General features: G+C 35.9%; 1 protein-coding gene across 2 annotated transcripts in view; it reads left to right on the forward strand.

Moving 5' to 3' along the window:
* The window catches only part of LOC105815585 (cytochrome b reductase 1), a 25,861-nt gene extending 16,835 nt beyond the window's left edge, over positions 1-9,026 (forward strand). The window contains exons 3-4 of one of the 2 annotated variants that reach the window (XM_012650774.1): positions 7,780-7,934; positions 8,504-9,026. In XM_012650774.1, the coding sequence (XP_012506228.1) occupies positions 7,780-7,934; positions 8,504-8,807 (459 nt within the window). In that variant the 3' untranslated portion in view covers positions 8,808-9,026. The remainder of the gene's footprint in view (positions 1-7,779; positions 7,935-8,503) is intronic. The other variant, XM_012650775.1, reaches the window with a different exon arrangement.
* Positions 9,027-14,016: the final 4,990 nt, after the last annotated feature.

Below are 14,016 nucleotides of genomic sequence, written 5' to 3' on the forward strand. Positions count from 1 at the left end.
GGAAAGATGACTACACTTTAGCTTTATTCCTTTATTGTTTAAAAGCCGTTTTTAAGTTGTTTGCATTGCTTCTCTGGAGAAGTGACAGAACAGATAACTGTGAGAATAAATAATATATAATAATAATAAAACATTCCCTATACCACATATACCTTTTAACTGGATTCTCTAAAACCAGCTTGTACTCTGCTCTATATCTTAATATGAAAAATTAAGAAATATCTAGGAATTATAAAAAAAGAATACTTATTCTAAGATCCATGAGTCTTAACTAAAATACTTCTCAGAGGAGTACAGACTTAAATGCTTTTATTATTTTTTTTAAAGAAAAACTTGAAATACATAAACTATTCACTTAAACTAAAAAAGAGCAGCAAAATACACCAGGAAAAGTAAATTAATAAGGACCAAAAAAATCCATGAATAATTCTATTCATTTTCGAACTCCTGACCTCGAACGATCCTCCCGCCTCGGTCTCCCAGAGTGCTAGGATTACAGGCATGAGCCACGGCGCCCGGCCTCTATTCATTTTCTATTGCTGCTATAACAAATTACCACAAACTTGATGGCTTAGCACAACCCAAATTTATTACCCCACAGTTTCTATACAAAAGAAGTCCAGGTTGGCTTGGCTGGTTTCTTTGCTCTGGGTCTAACAAGGCCAAAATCGAGGTGTCAGCCCGCCTGGGCTCTGACTGGGAAACTCCGGGGTAGAATCAGCTTCCAAGCTAATTCAGGTTGTTGGCAGAATCTAGATCCTTGCAATCGTAGGAGTGAGGTCCCCGTTTCCTTGCTGCTGTCGGCTAGGGTGGCCCTGGGCCCTACAGTTCCTTCTCTGGTCCTGTACACAGCTTCCTCCACTTCACTGCTAATATTAAGTTTAATATAATTCTGATTTTAAATGCAGTAAGAGTCTTAAACTTTATGCAAAAGAACAAATATCCAAAAATAACCAAGAAAAGATTGAAAAAGAAGTGAAGGGAGACCTGCCCTATTCCAAACAAGTAATTAACACAGGAACAAACAAATACATTCATGGAAAGAGTAGAGAGTACAGAAACAGTCCAAGTGTGAACGAGAACTTTTTCTGCCACACAATGGTATTTCAATTTGGTGGAGAAAGAATGCTTATTTAATAAATGCTATTCATTTGGAAGAAAACAATTCGAAACAAAAGGACTTGGTATCATCACACAATAGGAAAAAAAAGATTTCAGATAGATTAAAGGTCTAAATGTAAAAACCAAAGGCAGTGAAAAGAAAATTAAGAAATAGGATATACAACCTGTTTAATCTGAGGTAGGGGAAGCCATAAAGTTGACAAGAAATTCAAAAACCATAAAGGAAAAGAAAGATATATTTGACTACAAAAAGTTTTTTAAAAATTATATGTGACAGACCAGGCGCAGTGGCTCATGCCTGTAATCCTAGCACTCTGGGAGGCCGAGGCAGGTGGATCGTTTGAGCTCAGGAGTTCGAGACCAGCCTCAGCAAGAGCGAGACCTCGTCTCTACTAAAAATAGAAAGAAATTGGCTGGACAACTAAAAATATATAGAAAAAATTAGCCGGGCATGGTGGCGCATGCCTGTAGTCCCAGCTACTCGGGAGGCTGAGGCAGGAGGATCACTCGAGCCCAGGAGTGTGAGGTTGCTGTGAGCGAGGATGACGCCACGGCACTCTAGCCCGGGCAAAAGTGTGAGACTCTGTCTCAAAAAAAAAGAAAAAAAAAAAGATTATATGCGACAAAAGATACCAAAGTCAATAGAAACTGCACAAAGAGATATGGGAACGATCATATGTAATGTGTTAATGGTTAATGTGTTTAATATATAAGCCACCTAAAAATTAATAATAAAAAGGCAACGGAATAGAAAAGGAAACAAAAGATTTGAGCAGGCAGTTCATAGAAGAAAATTAAATCACCAATAAGCACATGACAAGATGTTCAACCTCACTAAGGAGTTAGGGAAATATAAGTTAAAGCAATCAAATAGTATTTCCCCCCCCATAAGATTGACAAAGAGTGCTCTCTTACACTGCTAGTGAGAAAGTAAATTGTCAAATTTGGAGGAAATAATTTGTTAATATCTGTGGATTTATTTTAACATGCTTACCCCTTGACCTAGCACCCTCACATTTTGGAGGAAGGGAAATGGAATAGCATCACATAAGGAACTTTAAAAAGGATTTTTACAGTATGATTATACAGTCAGGAAACGAAAAGGAGGCAACCTAAATACCTATCAATATGGAAATGTTAAATAATTTGTGGTAATCCATATTGTTGGATATTATACTGTTATTACAAAAAATGTAGCTATACCTCCTGACCAAGGGTGAAATCCATGATATGTTCTTTAGTATAAAAAATACAGGGGAGTAATATGTGTACTAAAATGTCATTTTTGTGGAAAAGAAAAAGAAAAGAAAGAAAGAAGGAAAGGGAAAAAGCATATCTGTGTAGATATGTGAAGACAGGTGTGGAAGAATATACTAACTGCTTCCAATGTGGGAATGAGATTGGTTGGGGGAATTATTAATTTTTAAAACATGTTTTGTTTGATTTGCTTGAACATGTAGATTTTTTTGTTTGAAATATAAGTAAATCACGTTTTATATACAAATCATATACATACATATAATTTTTAAAACTAAGCAAACTGCATGTGAATGTCATGCTTGGTGCCTTCTGGCTGTTCATTCAGAAATGAGGTGAAGAGTTTCCTATTCCTATTCTAGGAAAGATGACTACACTTTAGCTTTATTCCTTTATTGTTTAAAAGCCGTTTTTAAGTTGTTTGCATTGCTTCTCTGGAGAAGTGACAGAACAGATCACCCAGATGGGCTCAAAAAGAAATTAAATGAAAGAACATTTTCTTTCCCAATGGAAAGAAACCATTTCAAAGCTTTCTTTTTTCACTTTTGATAGAAGCTAAGCTCCTTCTTTATTATGATTTACAAAGATTCCTGCCTCAAAAGGGGAAGCAGTCTCACTTTCTGAGTCAAGACCAATTCTCTCCAAGTGGTGGTGGTTTTGGGGGCTGCCACTTGTAGGTGGAGAACAGGAAGTCCTACCCTCTGGGAGCAGCTGCAGCGCCAGCCGGTGTGCACTGCCGCACTGCTGTGCGCTTCAGTCACAAAGTATAATTGTGTGCAGACCCTTCAGCGGAGTTTGGGAGGTCAGTCTGCACTCCTCTTCAGTCCCACTCAAGAAACAAACCTGTGTAGCATGAAGAGGATCGGAAAGATTTTTGAAATTAGATCCTCTCACCTTAGCGCTGCTGGGATTTCGTTTAGCCACTACGTGTAAAATTAGGATTTACCTGCCCAGTGAAGCCGGTGTCTGGATTGTTTCAGTAAAAAAAAAAAAAAGGAAGGCATCAGACAATAAAATAATAAAGCAAGAAAAGCTGAAAGCTCTTCACCCTTCCAACATTGTATTTAAAGCATTTCAAGTGTAGAATTCTTTCAACTTCTGAGACCTGGCCTGTGGGGCATTAAAAAACAAAAAAAACAAAGTATTGTATGTATGTAGAAGTTATGAATAATCATAATAAAATCAACTCCCAGGGCTCCACATTCAACCTAATTTAGAAAGCATAGGACCTCCACCCACCTACCCAATACCACTTTGATCCCACAATTCCCTACCCACCTCAACCCCTAGGGGTAACCACTCTCCTGGTTTTTTTTCTCATTCTCTGATTTTCTTTATATTTTTACTACATACTGTGACTCATTATATTGTTTTATATATCATACATTGATTAATTAAATAATATGTTGTTTAAATAATATTGGTTAAGTAGTATGTTGTTTAATTAAATTGATTAACTAATTAAACATGGTATTTAATTTAAAATATTGATTAAGTAAACAATATGTTGTTTAATTAAATAACATTGATTAATTAACTTTAAAATGTGTTGTTTAATTAAATAATATTGATTAATTAAATGATATAGTATTTAATTTTGCTCTTTAACTTATTTTTTACAAGTCGAAGAGCTAAGTATAATAATTTTACTTTTTTAATTGAAGATTTTTTAAAAAAAGGTCTCATATTATATATATCCTATTGCAGCTTTTTTACTCTACTGATTCAACTGTATTGATTGCTCTAGCTATAGTCCATTCATTTTTACTTTTATATTCCGCTGTATAAATGTTCCACAAATTTACTTACTCATTCTCCTGCTATTAGACATTTGCATTATTTTCAATTGTTTTCTGTTACAAACAATGCTGCATTGAACATTTATATACACATATTGTGGTCCTCATATGTAGGGGTTTCTCTGGGCATATAATTAGCAGTGGGTAATGCTCAACCTAAAAAGATAATGCCAGCTTGGTTTCCAAAGTGGTTGACCCCAATTATATTCCTGACCACAGTTTATAAGAGTTCCCATATGGCATATCTTTCCCAGCTTGCATCTTCTTCAGACTTTTAAATTATTGCCAAACTAGTGGGTCTATAATGATATCTTCTTGTTTGAATGTTCATTTCATTAATGTTTTCTTTTCTAAGAAATACTTGTTCGTGTCTTTTGTCCATATAAAAAATGAGTTTGTTTTTCTTTTGTAAGAAAAACAGATTTGTAAGAATTCTATATTAAATTCCTTATTGTTTATATGTATTGCTATATCTTCTTCCAGTTTGAAGCTTGCATTTTCTCTCTTTTGTTAATACTTTTTGATAAATAAAAATTCTCAATTTATTTTATTTTATTATTGCAACAACCCCTTCCAAATGAAAAATTCTCAATTTTAATGCAACCAAATTAATTATCTTTTCCTCTAAGATTATCATTTTTTTGTTTTGTTTTCTTTTGGTGACTTGTTTATGAAATCCTTTTCTACCCTGAGTTCAAAACATTCTCTTACGCTTTCTATTAAAAGTATTAAAGTTTTGTCTTTGATGTTTAAGTGATTAATTCATTTAGAATTAACTTAGTGTATGATGTTGCAATGCAACTTCGTTTTTTATGAAATGGATATGCTGTTTCCCCATCACAATTTATTGAATTGTCTCTGCTCTTGCCATTTATCTACAATGCCAGTTTTGTCATATACAGTCTTTTTCTCTAAGTCCTAGCCAGCAAGGTACAGAATTGAAGAGTATAGAAGTATTGAAGTATGTAGAAGTGTATAGAAGAAGTAAGAAGTAGAGAAGTAGAGAAAAGAATTCTTAACTTTGTTCTTATTTTAAAGAGAACACTTCTAATGTTTTATTATGTGTATAGAAGCTTCTCATTTCCTCTATCCTTGTTTGTGGTAAGGTTTTGTTTTACTTTTTTAAGTGAGTATATGTGGAATTTTATTGAATGCTCTTCCTGTATCTGTTGAAATGAATATTGCTTTTTTCTTTTTAATTAATTATTTTTATCGATACATAGTAATAATAGTTGTACATATTTTGGGGGCACATGTGACATTTTAATACAAGTATACATACGATGTTTAAGGAATAAATCAGGGTAATTGGGATATCCATCACTTCAAATATTTATTTTTTTTGTGTGTTAGGAGCATTCCAATTCTTCTCTTTTAGGTATTTTGAAATATACAACAAATTATTGTTACATATAATCTCCCTACTGTAAGTTTTTTTTCTTTACTATTAGTCAATTATATCAATATATTCTATTTTTAAACTTGGGTGAATTGAAAACATATTTAATTGCCTCAAGATTCTCTTTTGCTCTCTGAAATATCCAGAGATATTATTTTCTTTGTACTAACTGGGCTTCTCAGAAATATCATTTCACAACTTCATGGCTTTGCTGAGTGGGAGGAATTTTGGCCCCTAACTTCTCCCTTGTTCAGATCTAGAGAGCAAGTAGTGTTTAAGAAAGCAGGGTTTGCAACCAAGGAGACCTCAGTTGGAATTAGGTTCATCCATTTGGTAGCTGGTGACCTTAGTCAAGTAACTTAACTTCTCTGGATTTAGTTTGCTCAGCTACAAATTAAGGCTTATGATCCTTCACAAAACCATAAGAATCAAAGCCAAATAATGCATAGAAAGGGTTAGCCCAGGGCTTAGCACACTAGAATGGCACAAGTTAGCTGTTGTTATTAGAAGTGTAAATCTTGTGGTAGGTGGAGATGAAGATGGCATTTTTCATCTCTCCTGTAGATATACGATTACAGGTGTGAGCCACTGTGCCCAGCCTGTTGAAAGAATTTTTTTAATGATGAAAGGGAAGATTTAGGGGAGTTAAATTGCTTGGGGATCCTGCAAGCAAATTTCTGACATTGTATCTGCCTTAAATCATTGAACCTTACAGGATTATAAAAGACATACATGATAAATTATGAAAGAAATGAGAGAAAACAGTAAGAATTTTAGGAATAAAAATGGTCGGGAGAACAGGAATATGAGAAATATATATTTTTATGGGTAAGTCACAGAAAAGATATGGTGACTTACAGAAATATATTTGTGCTAAATCCCTGACAGTCACTTACCTGAGCCACATTCTCATATAGAAAACACAGCATGGATATCAGGAAGCTTGCCCTTTGGTGCTAATAGAGTCACTGAAGTTCACTGAAGGACATTTAGGAATATCCTGAACCACTAAGGGGTAAGCCTCTGAACCATTTCTAATATATTCAGGCATTTGGGGGATTAAGCGAACAATAAAATATGTAAACCAGCCTATCAACTGCATTTTTTATTTCCTTACGTTTATTATCATATGCTGATTCTAAATGTCTGTGAGGGCTTCCGACCCCTCCTCCTGCCTCCATTCTTCTGCCCCTGCCCCCCCATTAGTCCTTGGAGCTTAATTAGGAAAGATGAACAGTGATGTTAGTGCTTTTCTCCCACTCTCTTCTCTTCTCATAGTTGTTTTGTTAGGGTGATAGATCCTAAATAGGCACCTGAAAAAAATATTCCTTTAAACTTAGTAATTCAGCAGCCACTAAGTCATCTTTATTTTCTTGAAGAGAGGAGAATACTTAACTGGCAGGTGTGTGGGGCAACAAAACTGTCCAAGTGTGACAGACTTCAGTTTATTTAGGAATCTTGCTGTCTTCTCTGCAAAAACATATCCCACTAGGGATTTATTTATCAAGGAAATGAAGATAACTTTTCTGCAGAATTCATTTCTTCCTCATGAAACAAAATTGTCAGCTTCTTTCCACATAGCTTTTTAGGTTGAACTGACTAAATTATATGTCCTCATGTATGTGGGTTTAGTGATTTAAAAAAAAATCTCTTACTTCCTTTCTTCCTTGGCAACCTTAGGAAATCGATAAAAACAAACAAGTAAGTACCAGAATGTTCACTACGGCCTTGTTAATGATAGCAAAGAAACTGGAAACAGAAATGTCCATAAATAGAGAACTGTATAAGTAAGTTATGTTACATCCTTAAAATAGAATATTAGCCATTAAAAAGAATAAACTGGATAAACATTTGTTGATAAGAAAAGATCTCCAAGATATACAGTTAAAGGAAGAAAGCAAGATGCAGGGTAATATGTATAGTAAGGTCCCACTTATACTTAAGAAACATATATATTATGTATAATACATATAATATGCATGTATAGGCATAGAAATTTTCTGGGAGGATACATGAGAAAGTGGTAATAGTTGTTACTTTTAGGTAGTGGAACTGGGGGCGAGGAAGCTTACTTTTCATTTTATGCTCCTTGGTTCTACATGAAAGGTTTTCTCATTTTACACATATGGTTTTTTAGATAATAATTTAAGGTGAGTTAAAACTTAAAATTAAATTATAATCTTTGCATTTTTTTGTGTTTAGCTTCTCCTAGGTTTTTTTGTCTTTCTGCTTCCTTGGGCTCCACTTTCTCTCCGAGCAGCTTTAATGCCCATACATGTTTATTCTGGACTTCTCCTCTTTGGAACAGCGATTGTAACAACACTTACGGGAGTGACCGAGAAACTGTTTTTTGTCCTGTAAGTTGCGTATTCTTCCTGATTGTAATGCTTAAGCTATAATACGTTAAATACTTGTTCATTGGGAAAATGTAATATAAACGCAGCGAAATCTTTTTAAATGTTAAAAATTAAAAACACTTGTTTTTAAAATAATTTATTATATTATACATGTAATATAATACTACTAAAAGCTTAGAAGAAGGACCAAAAAGTCCAACAAATCGTACCACTCTTACAAAACAACTGTTGAAGTTATGCATTCCTTTTCAGTCTTTTTGATATGCATGTTTTTATCTTAATTGTAATTACAGTGTGCCTACATTTTTGTTTCATATTTTTTCCAATTTTTAAGTGATACAGGTGTTATAACTGCTATATTATTTTCATATTTATGATTTTTAACAATTGTATGATATACCACTGAGTGAATTATAGCATAACTTAAATTTCTGCTTAATAGCAAGTTTTAAGGAAATTTACACTGAAGCTGTACCATTGTGCATTTTGAGCAGATAAATTCAAGACTGTTTTGCATGTTGCCATATTACCCTGTTTGTAATTGAACACACTTTCTCCTTTTTTCATAGGAAGGATCCTGCTTACAGTACATTCCCACCAGAAGGTGTTTTCGCAAATATCCTCGGCCTTCTAATTCTGGTGTTTGGGGCCCTCATTTTTTGGATAGTTACCAGACCACAATGGAAACGTCCTAAAGAACCGAATTCTACCCTTTTTCAGCCAAATGGAGGCACCACAGAGAGAGAGGAAGGCTCCATGGCAACCAGCTATGGCCACAACATGGACAAATCAGATTCAGAATTAAACAGTGAAGCAGCAGCAAGGAAAAGAAACTTAGCCCTTGATGAGGCTGTACAGAGATCCACCATGTAAAATGGTGTAGAGACGTATCAGTATAACTTTACTTCTAAAAACTAGGTCTACGGTTTAGCTTCTCCTATTTAGCCATAAGATAATTGAGCTACATAGTGTCAATATTTTTTTTAATCATAAAGGAAGATTTCTTGAAAGAGTTTGTATTGATTGAGGCCTATGAACTTACATGAATTGGACCTTTCCAATTCATGTGATCAATACAGATAATAGCAGATACAAATTGTGGTTATGTTACCTCTTTCTTGTTGAGGACCAAAGCATTAGCACAGTGCCTTGCACAGAACAGGTGCTCAATACATGTCTACTACTAGTTGGTTCATTTGATAAACTGGCAGCATCCCTGGCCTCTTCTCATGCAGTCATTTCCTGTTACTTCTGAGAGCCCAGTGATTTCAGAACCAGGTAGAACCAGTCCTAAAGTTTTTAAATCAGATTATGAATATCCGGGACAGGGTTTAGACCATTTTGCTACATAGATATCATGGTTAGAGTATAGGAAAAAAAAATTAGGGAAATAACTGGCTCCTTTCTCCCCATGCCTGTCTTCTGCTCCCTCCCCAGCTTGTTTGGGTTTGAATTAGCCTTGGAGACCAGGGTTTACGTTAGGGTATTTTGGAATAGTGTTTGGGCCATAGGGAGTTGAAGAGATCTTCTCTGGTCACACTTAGAAGATTTTCCAAAACTCAACTTAGTTCCAAGACTTCCTGGGGTTGGTGTACTTTTCATAACCCAGATTCTAAACCTCTTAGAATAAAACATGCCTGGATGCTTAAGCAGCATAAACTGCTCTACAAATCTCAAAGAGCAGTTTTATCTAAGTTTCTTTTCTTTTTTTTTTTTTTTTTTTTTTTTTTGAGACAGAGTCTCGCTCTGTTGCCCGGGCTAGAGTGCCGTGGCATCAGCCTAGCTCACAGCAACCTCAAACTCCTGGGCTCAAGCAATCCTTCTGCCTCAGCCTCCCGAGTAGCTGGGACTACAGGCATGTGCCACCATGCCTGGCTAATTTTTTCTATATATTTTTAGCTGTCCAGCCAATTTCTTTCTATTTTTAGTAGAGACGGGGTCTCACTCTTGCTCAGGCTGGTCTCAAACTCCTGAGCTCAAACGATCCTCCTGCCTCGGCCTCCCAGAGTGCTAGGATTACAGGCATGAGCCACCGCGCCCGGCCTCTAAGTTTCTTTTCTTATTTTTAAAAGTTCTTACATGGAACTTACTCTGCACTAGACACTCCTCTAAGTACCTTACAGGAATTAGCTCATTCAATCTCCAGACACACCCCATGAGGTAGGTACTGTTATTATTCCATTTTACGGGTAAGACATCCAAAGCCTGGACACACTAATAATTCGACCCAACGTCACAATTCAAATGCTGGCGATCTGGCTCCTCAGTCTGTGACCATAACCACATCACTATGCTATTTTCTGTCTTGTACTAAATTGCACCTACTTCGACCTGTCTCTGAATAAACAGGCTGAGGTGGAATGGGACTATTTAAGGGGTTCTCCTTTCCCTTTGGCTCAATTTCCAGGCAGATTCCCCAGCTAACCAAGGAAAAGGAGCCACTCATACCTGGAGTAGATCATGGGGCCCCCGCCATTGCCAACAAGCCATGGCCTGGCTTAATACTCCTTTGAGCTTAAAATCGTGTCTTGGTGACAGAAAGATTTGGGCAAGAATATCTATAGCTTTCTTCTGATTCAAGCAGCTGAGAGAGAGAAAAAAAGAACATCTGCAGCTTTCATGATTAATTAATTGCAATTTTTTTCTTCAGGATCTTAGCTGCCGAATAAGTTTGAGTTTGGAGCTAGAAAAGACCTATCTCATGGTCTGCCCTGCTCTGGGGCAATAGTTAGGGTTCTTCCTGCTTTTCATGGAATTTGGGGACTATTTTGAGCTTTGGGTTTCTCAGCAGTGGGTTAGAGGTAACAACTTTTCACGTGTGGAGATCTCTGTCTAGGCTCTGAGCTGACTTAAATTAAAATCTAGAGTAGTGTCTATGCTGAAATGATGCCTTTCATTTTGGGGTTGAATTTTGGCTTCTTTGCAATCTTAAACTGAAGCATTTGAATGTGGATAAAAACCTTACAGTTTACACCGAATACATGTAACAGTTTTGGTGCTTTCCTTTTGGAAATCCTAGTGGATTTCCTTTTAGATAACTGATAATTACTTCCAAAGACTGAATATAAGCTACACTCCATCATATCCCTTACAATTCATGGAGAACCATTCAAGAGTCACCTATTATAACGCTATTTTCTTCTTATTTAATTCATTCTATTTCCAAAATTTGTGATTGCGACAGAAGTATCCCCAGTGCCCAGCCCAATGCCTGGCACATAGTAGCACAATTAAATTCAGTATGGGAAGAGCATGGTACAATCTTGGTGCTAAGTCGAAGGAGGAGTTGCATGGTCACACACCATTTGATAAATGGATGCTTCATTACATAGAGGGGCACAAAATTCCAGGGATTTTTGGGGGGAGATAGTGACTGAGCCCCAAAAATTTAGGCTCCCATTCCTTTTCATATAGGCCAAGAAAGAGGTTATGAGTGAAAACTTAATTATGCATTTGGCACTAGAATAGCTCCATTGCAAAGTATGTGAGCAGCCCTCATCTCAGCGCTTTATTTTATCTTTTAGGTGGGCTAATGTGAGGGTAATCTTACAGATATTATAGGAGCTTCTTTTCTTTCTTTTTCGGCCTTTAATAAAACAATACATAGTAAAATATATCTAGAAAGCCTTTCTGTTTTAGACTCTTCTTATAATGGGCATTTTATGCCAGTGATAATTGTACCTTTATCTTTCAAAAGCTGATATTTCCTACCTAAAGCATCTCCCCCAAAAATATCTCATTAAAAAGTCCACAAAGAATAGGGGAGAAGAAAGCCTTAGGTATCAATTCCAAAACAGTGATTGAAACCTCCCAAAATAATTATAGTTTATATCATCTGCATAGATAATATGGCTTTACCCCATAATCTAATTTCAGAAAAGAAAGCTTTATTTTAACACTCATCTGAATCAACACTAAAGCCTTTTCTGTCGAAGAGTTTATTAAGAAACTCCAATGAATATACTTTTTGAATTAATGTCATCAAAAGTATACAGCTTCCTGTGTTTCTTGTGTCAAATTGAATCCACCCTCCAAAGCACTTTCCTTCCTTTACTTGCATAGTTGCATTGAAGCTGTGCTGTTTGGAAACAGCATCTCAGACTTTAAGGGGAAATGACAAAGAAGGCAATTACACTTTTGAAAGAATACTGACAAGTGGTTTCTATTTTCTAAAGGACGAAATAAAGAGTGTGTCTCATTTTTAATTAGGCTCTTTCCCCTGCTGAGTTGGAAATTCCAGGCAGACTGATTGACTGCAACTACCAATCTGAAAGCACAAGGGAAGACGTAAAGCTTTATGCTAATTTTATTTCAATATGATGGAATTTTTATCTTGGTATGTCCTTTTTTTATTAATAGATAACTCCAACAGAAAACTGTAACCGCTGTGTCTTATAGGAAAGTATAGAGGAAAGAAAATTATTATTACTTATTCTCTAAAAGGTACCTAAAAAGCTTACATGGAAAAGATTTCTATCTTTAAATTTGTCTTTTTATCTTAGTGCATTTATGGAAAAATATCAAATATCCTGAATATTTTATAATTTTGTAGGAAGAAATATGCATCTATTTTTTCTTAACTTTTTATATAGCAATAAAAGTTATTTTGGAAACTCTGTGTGTGTGTTATCAATTTGTCCAGGCTATAAGGTATAGGCATTGTTCTGAAAGTATCTTTCCCATGGTTTCTTATTTGTTTGTTTGCTTTTCAGTGGGGAAAATTTTTTTTAAGTACCTTTATTGAAAATGCTATCAGATTTCTCTATAACGTATATTCTGATACCATACCTTTTACATTGCTAGAAATATCAGAGGACTGTTTCAAAACTGTCATGATGTTCCCCTCCATACAGTGTCTGAATCAGAGCCACGCTCTGTAGTGTAGAAGGGTGCCAGAGATGTGGGCAATCCAAGCAGATGCAGTTTGAGTTGGGAAATCACGGAAGAACCTATTACATGTGCTAGTTGTTATGGAACTCTGTGTTTATTGTTCTTGAGAAGGTACATAATTTATAATGGATGAAAAGGTTTATTTTAATTTTTTGTAGAGATGGGGTCTCACTATGTTGCCCAGGCTGGTCTCAAACTCCTGGGCTCAAGCGATCCTCCCCTTGACCTCCCAAAGTGCTGGGATTACAGGCATGAGCCACCATACCTGGACTGTTTGGGGTTTTTTTCCACATAAGAAAGGAGAATCAGGGCCGGGCGCGGTGGCTCACGCCTGTAATCCTAGCTCGCTGGGAAGCCGAGGCGGGCAGATTGTTTGAGCTCAGGAGTTCGAGACCAGCCTGAGCAAGAGCGAGACCCCCGCCTCTACTAAAAAAATAGAAAGAAATTAATTGGACAACTAAAAATATATAGAAAAAAAAATTAGCCGGGCATGGTGGCACGTGCCTGTAGTCCCAGCTACTCGGGAGGCTGAGGCAGGAGGATCGCTTGAGCCCAGGAGTTTGAGGTTGCTGTGAGCTAGGCTGACGCCACGGCACTCACTCTAGCCAGGGCAACACAGTGAGACTCTGTCTCAAAAAAAAAAAAAAAAAAGGAGAATCATTAACATGCAAGTAATGCCAACACTCATACAATCTTAATATGATTATTCATTTAGGCTTTTCTTACCTACTCTCTTTCTCCTGGGAAATGTTTGTGGCATTTTATGTCACGTAGCTATAATAACAACATAATACTATTTAATACATGTCCTATTATGCAATAGAGCTGTAACATTGTGTATGAGTTGAATTTTTGTAAGTTATATCACATTTTGTCACTGATGTATATTAATTTCAGGAGTGCTATATTTCATTTCAGATTTATCTTAATTAGCAAGTACTTTTAACACTTTATAAATATATGGCTCAAGCAGATTACTGTATAATTTTACACATATTAGCTCATTTAATTTAATTTGCAGTTGCACTAGTGAACATATACATACCTACCACCTATAGTCTATAATTAACAATTTACTATATTTGCTTTATCACATTTCCACTTATCTAGCCATCCCTTTATTCATCAAATATTCCATCTTAAATTTTTGATACATTTCAAAGTGTTACAAACATCAGTAAATTGATGCGGG

This window comes from Propithecus coquereli, unplaced genomic scaffold (genome assembly GCF_000956105.1).
Source record: "Propithecus coquereli isolate 6110/MARCELLA unplaced genomic scaffold, Pcoq_1.0 Scaffold34, whole genome shotgun sequence".
In the NCBI taxonomy this organism is placed as follows: Eukaryota; Metazoa; Chordata; class Mammalia; order Primates; family Indriidae; genus Propithecus; species Propithecus coquereli.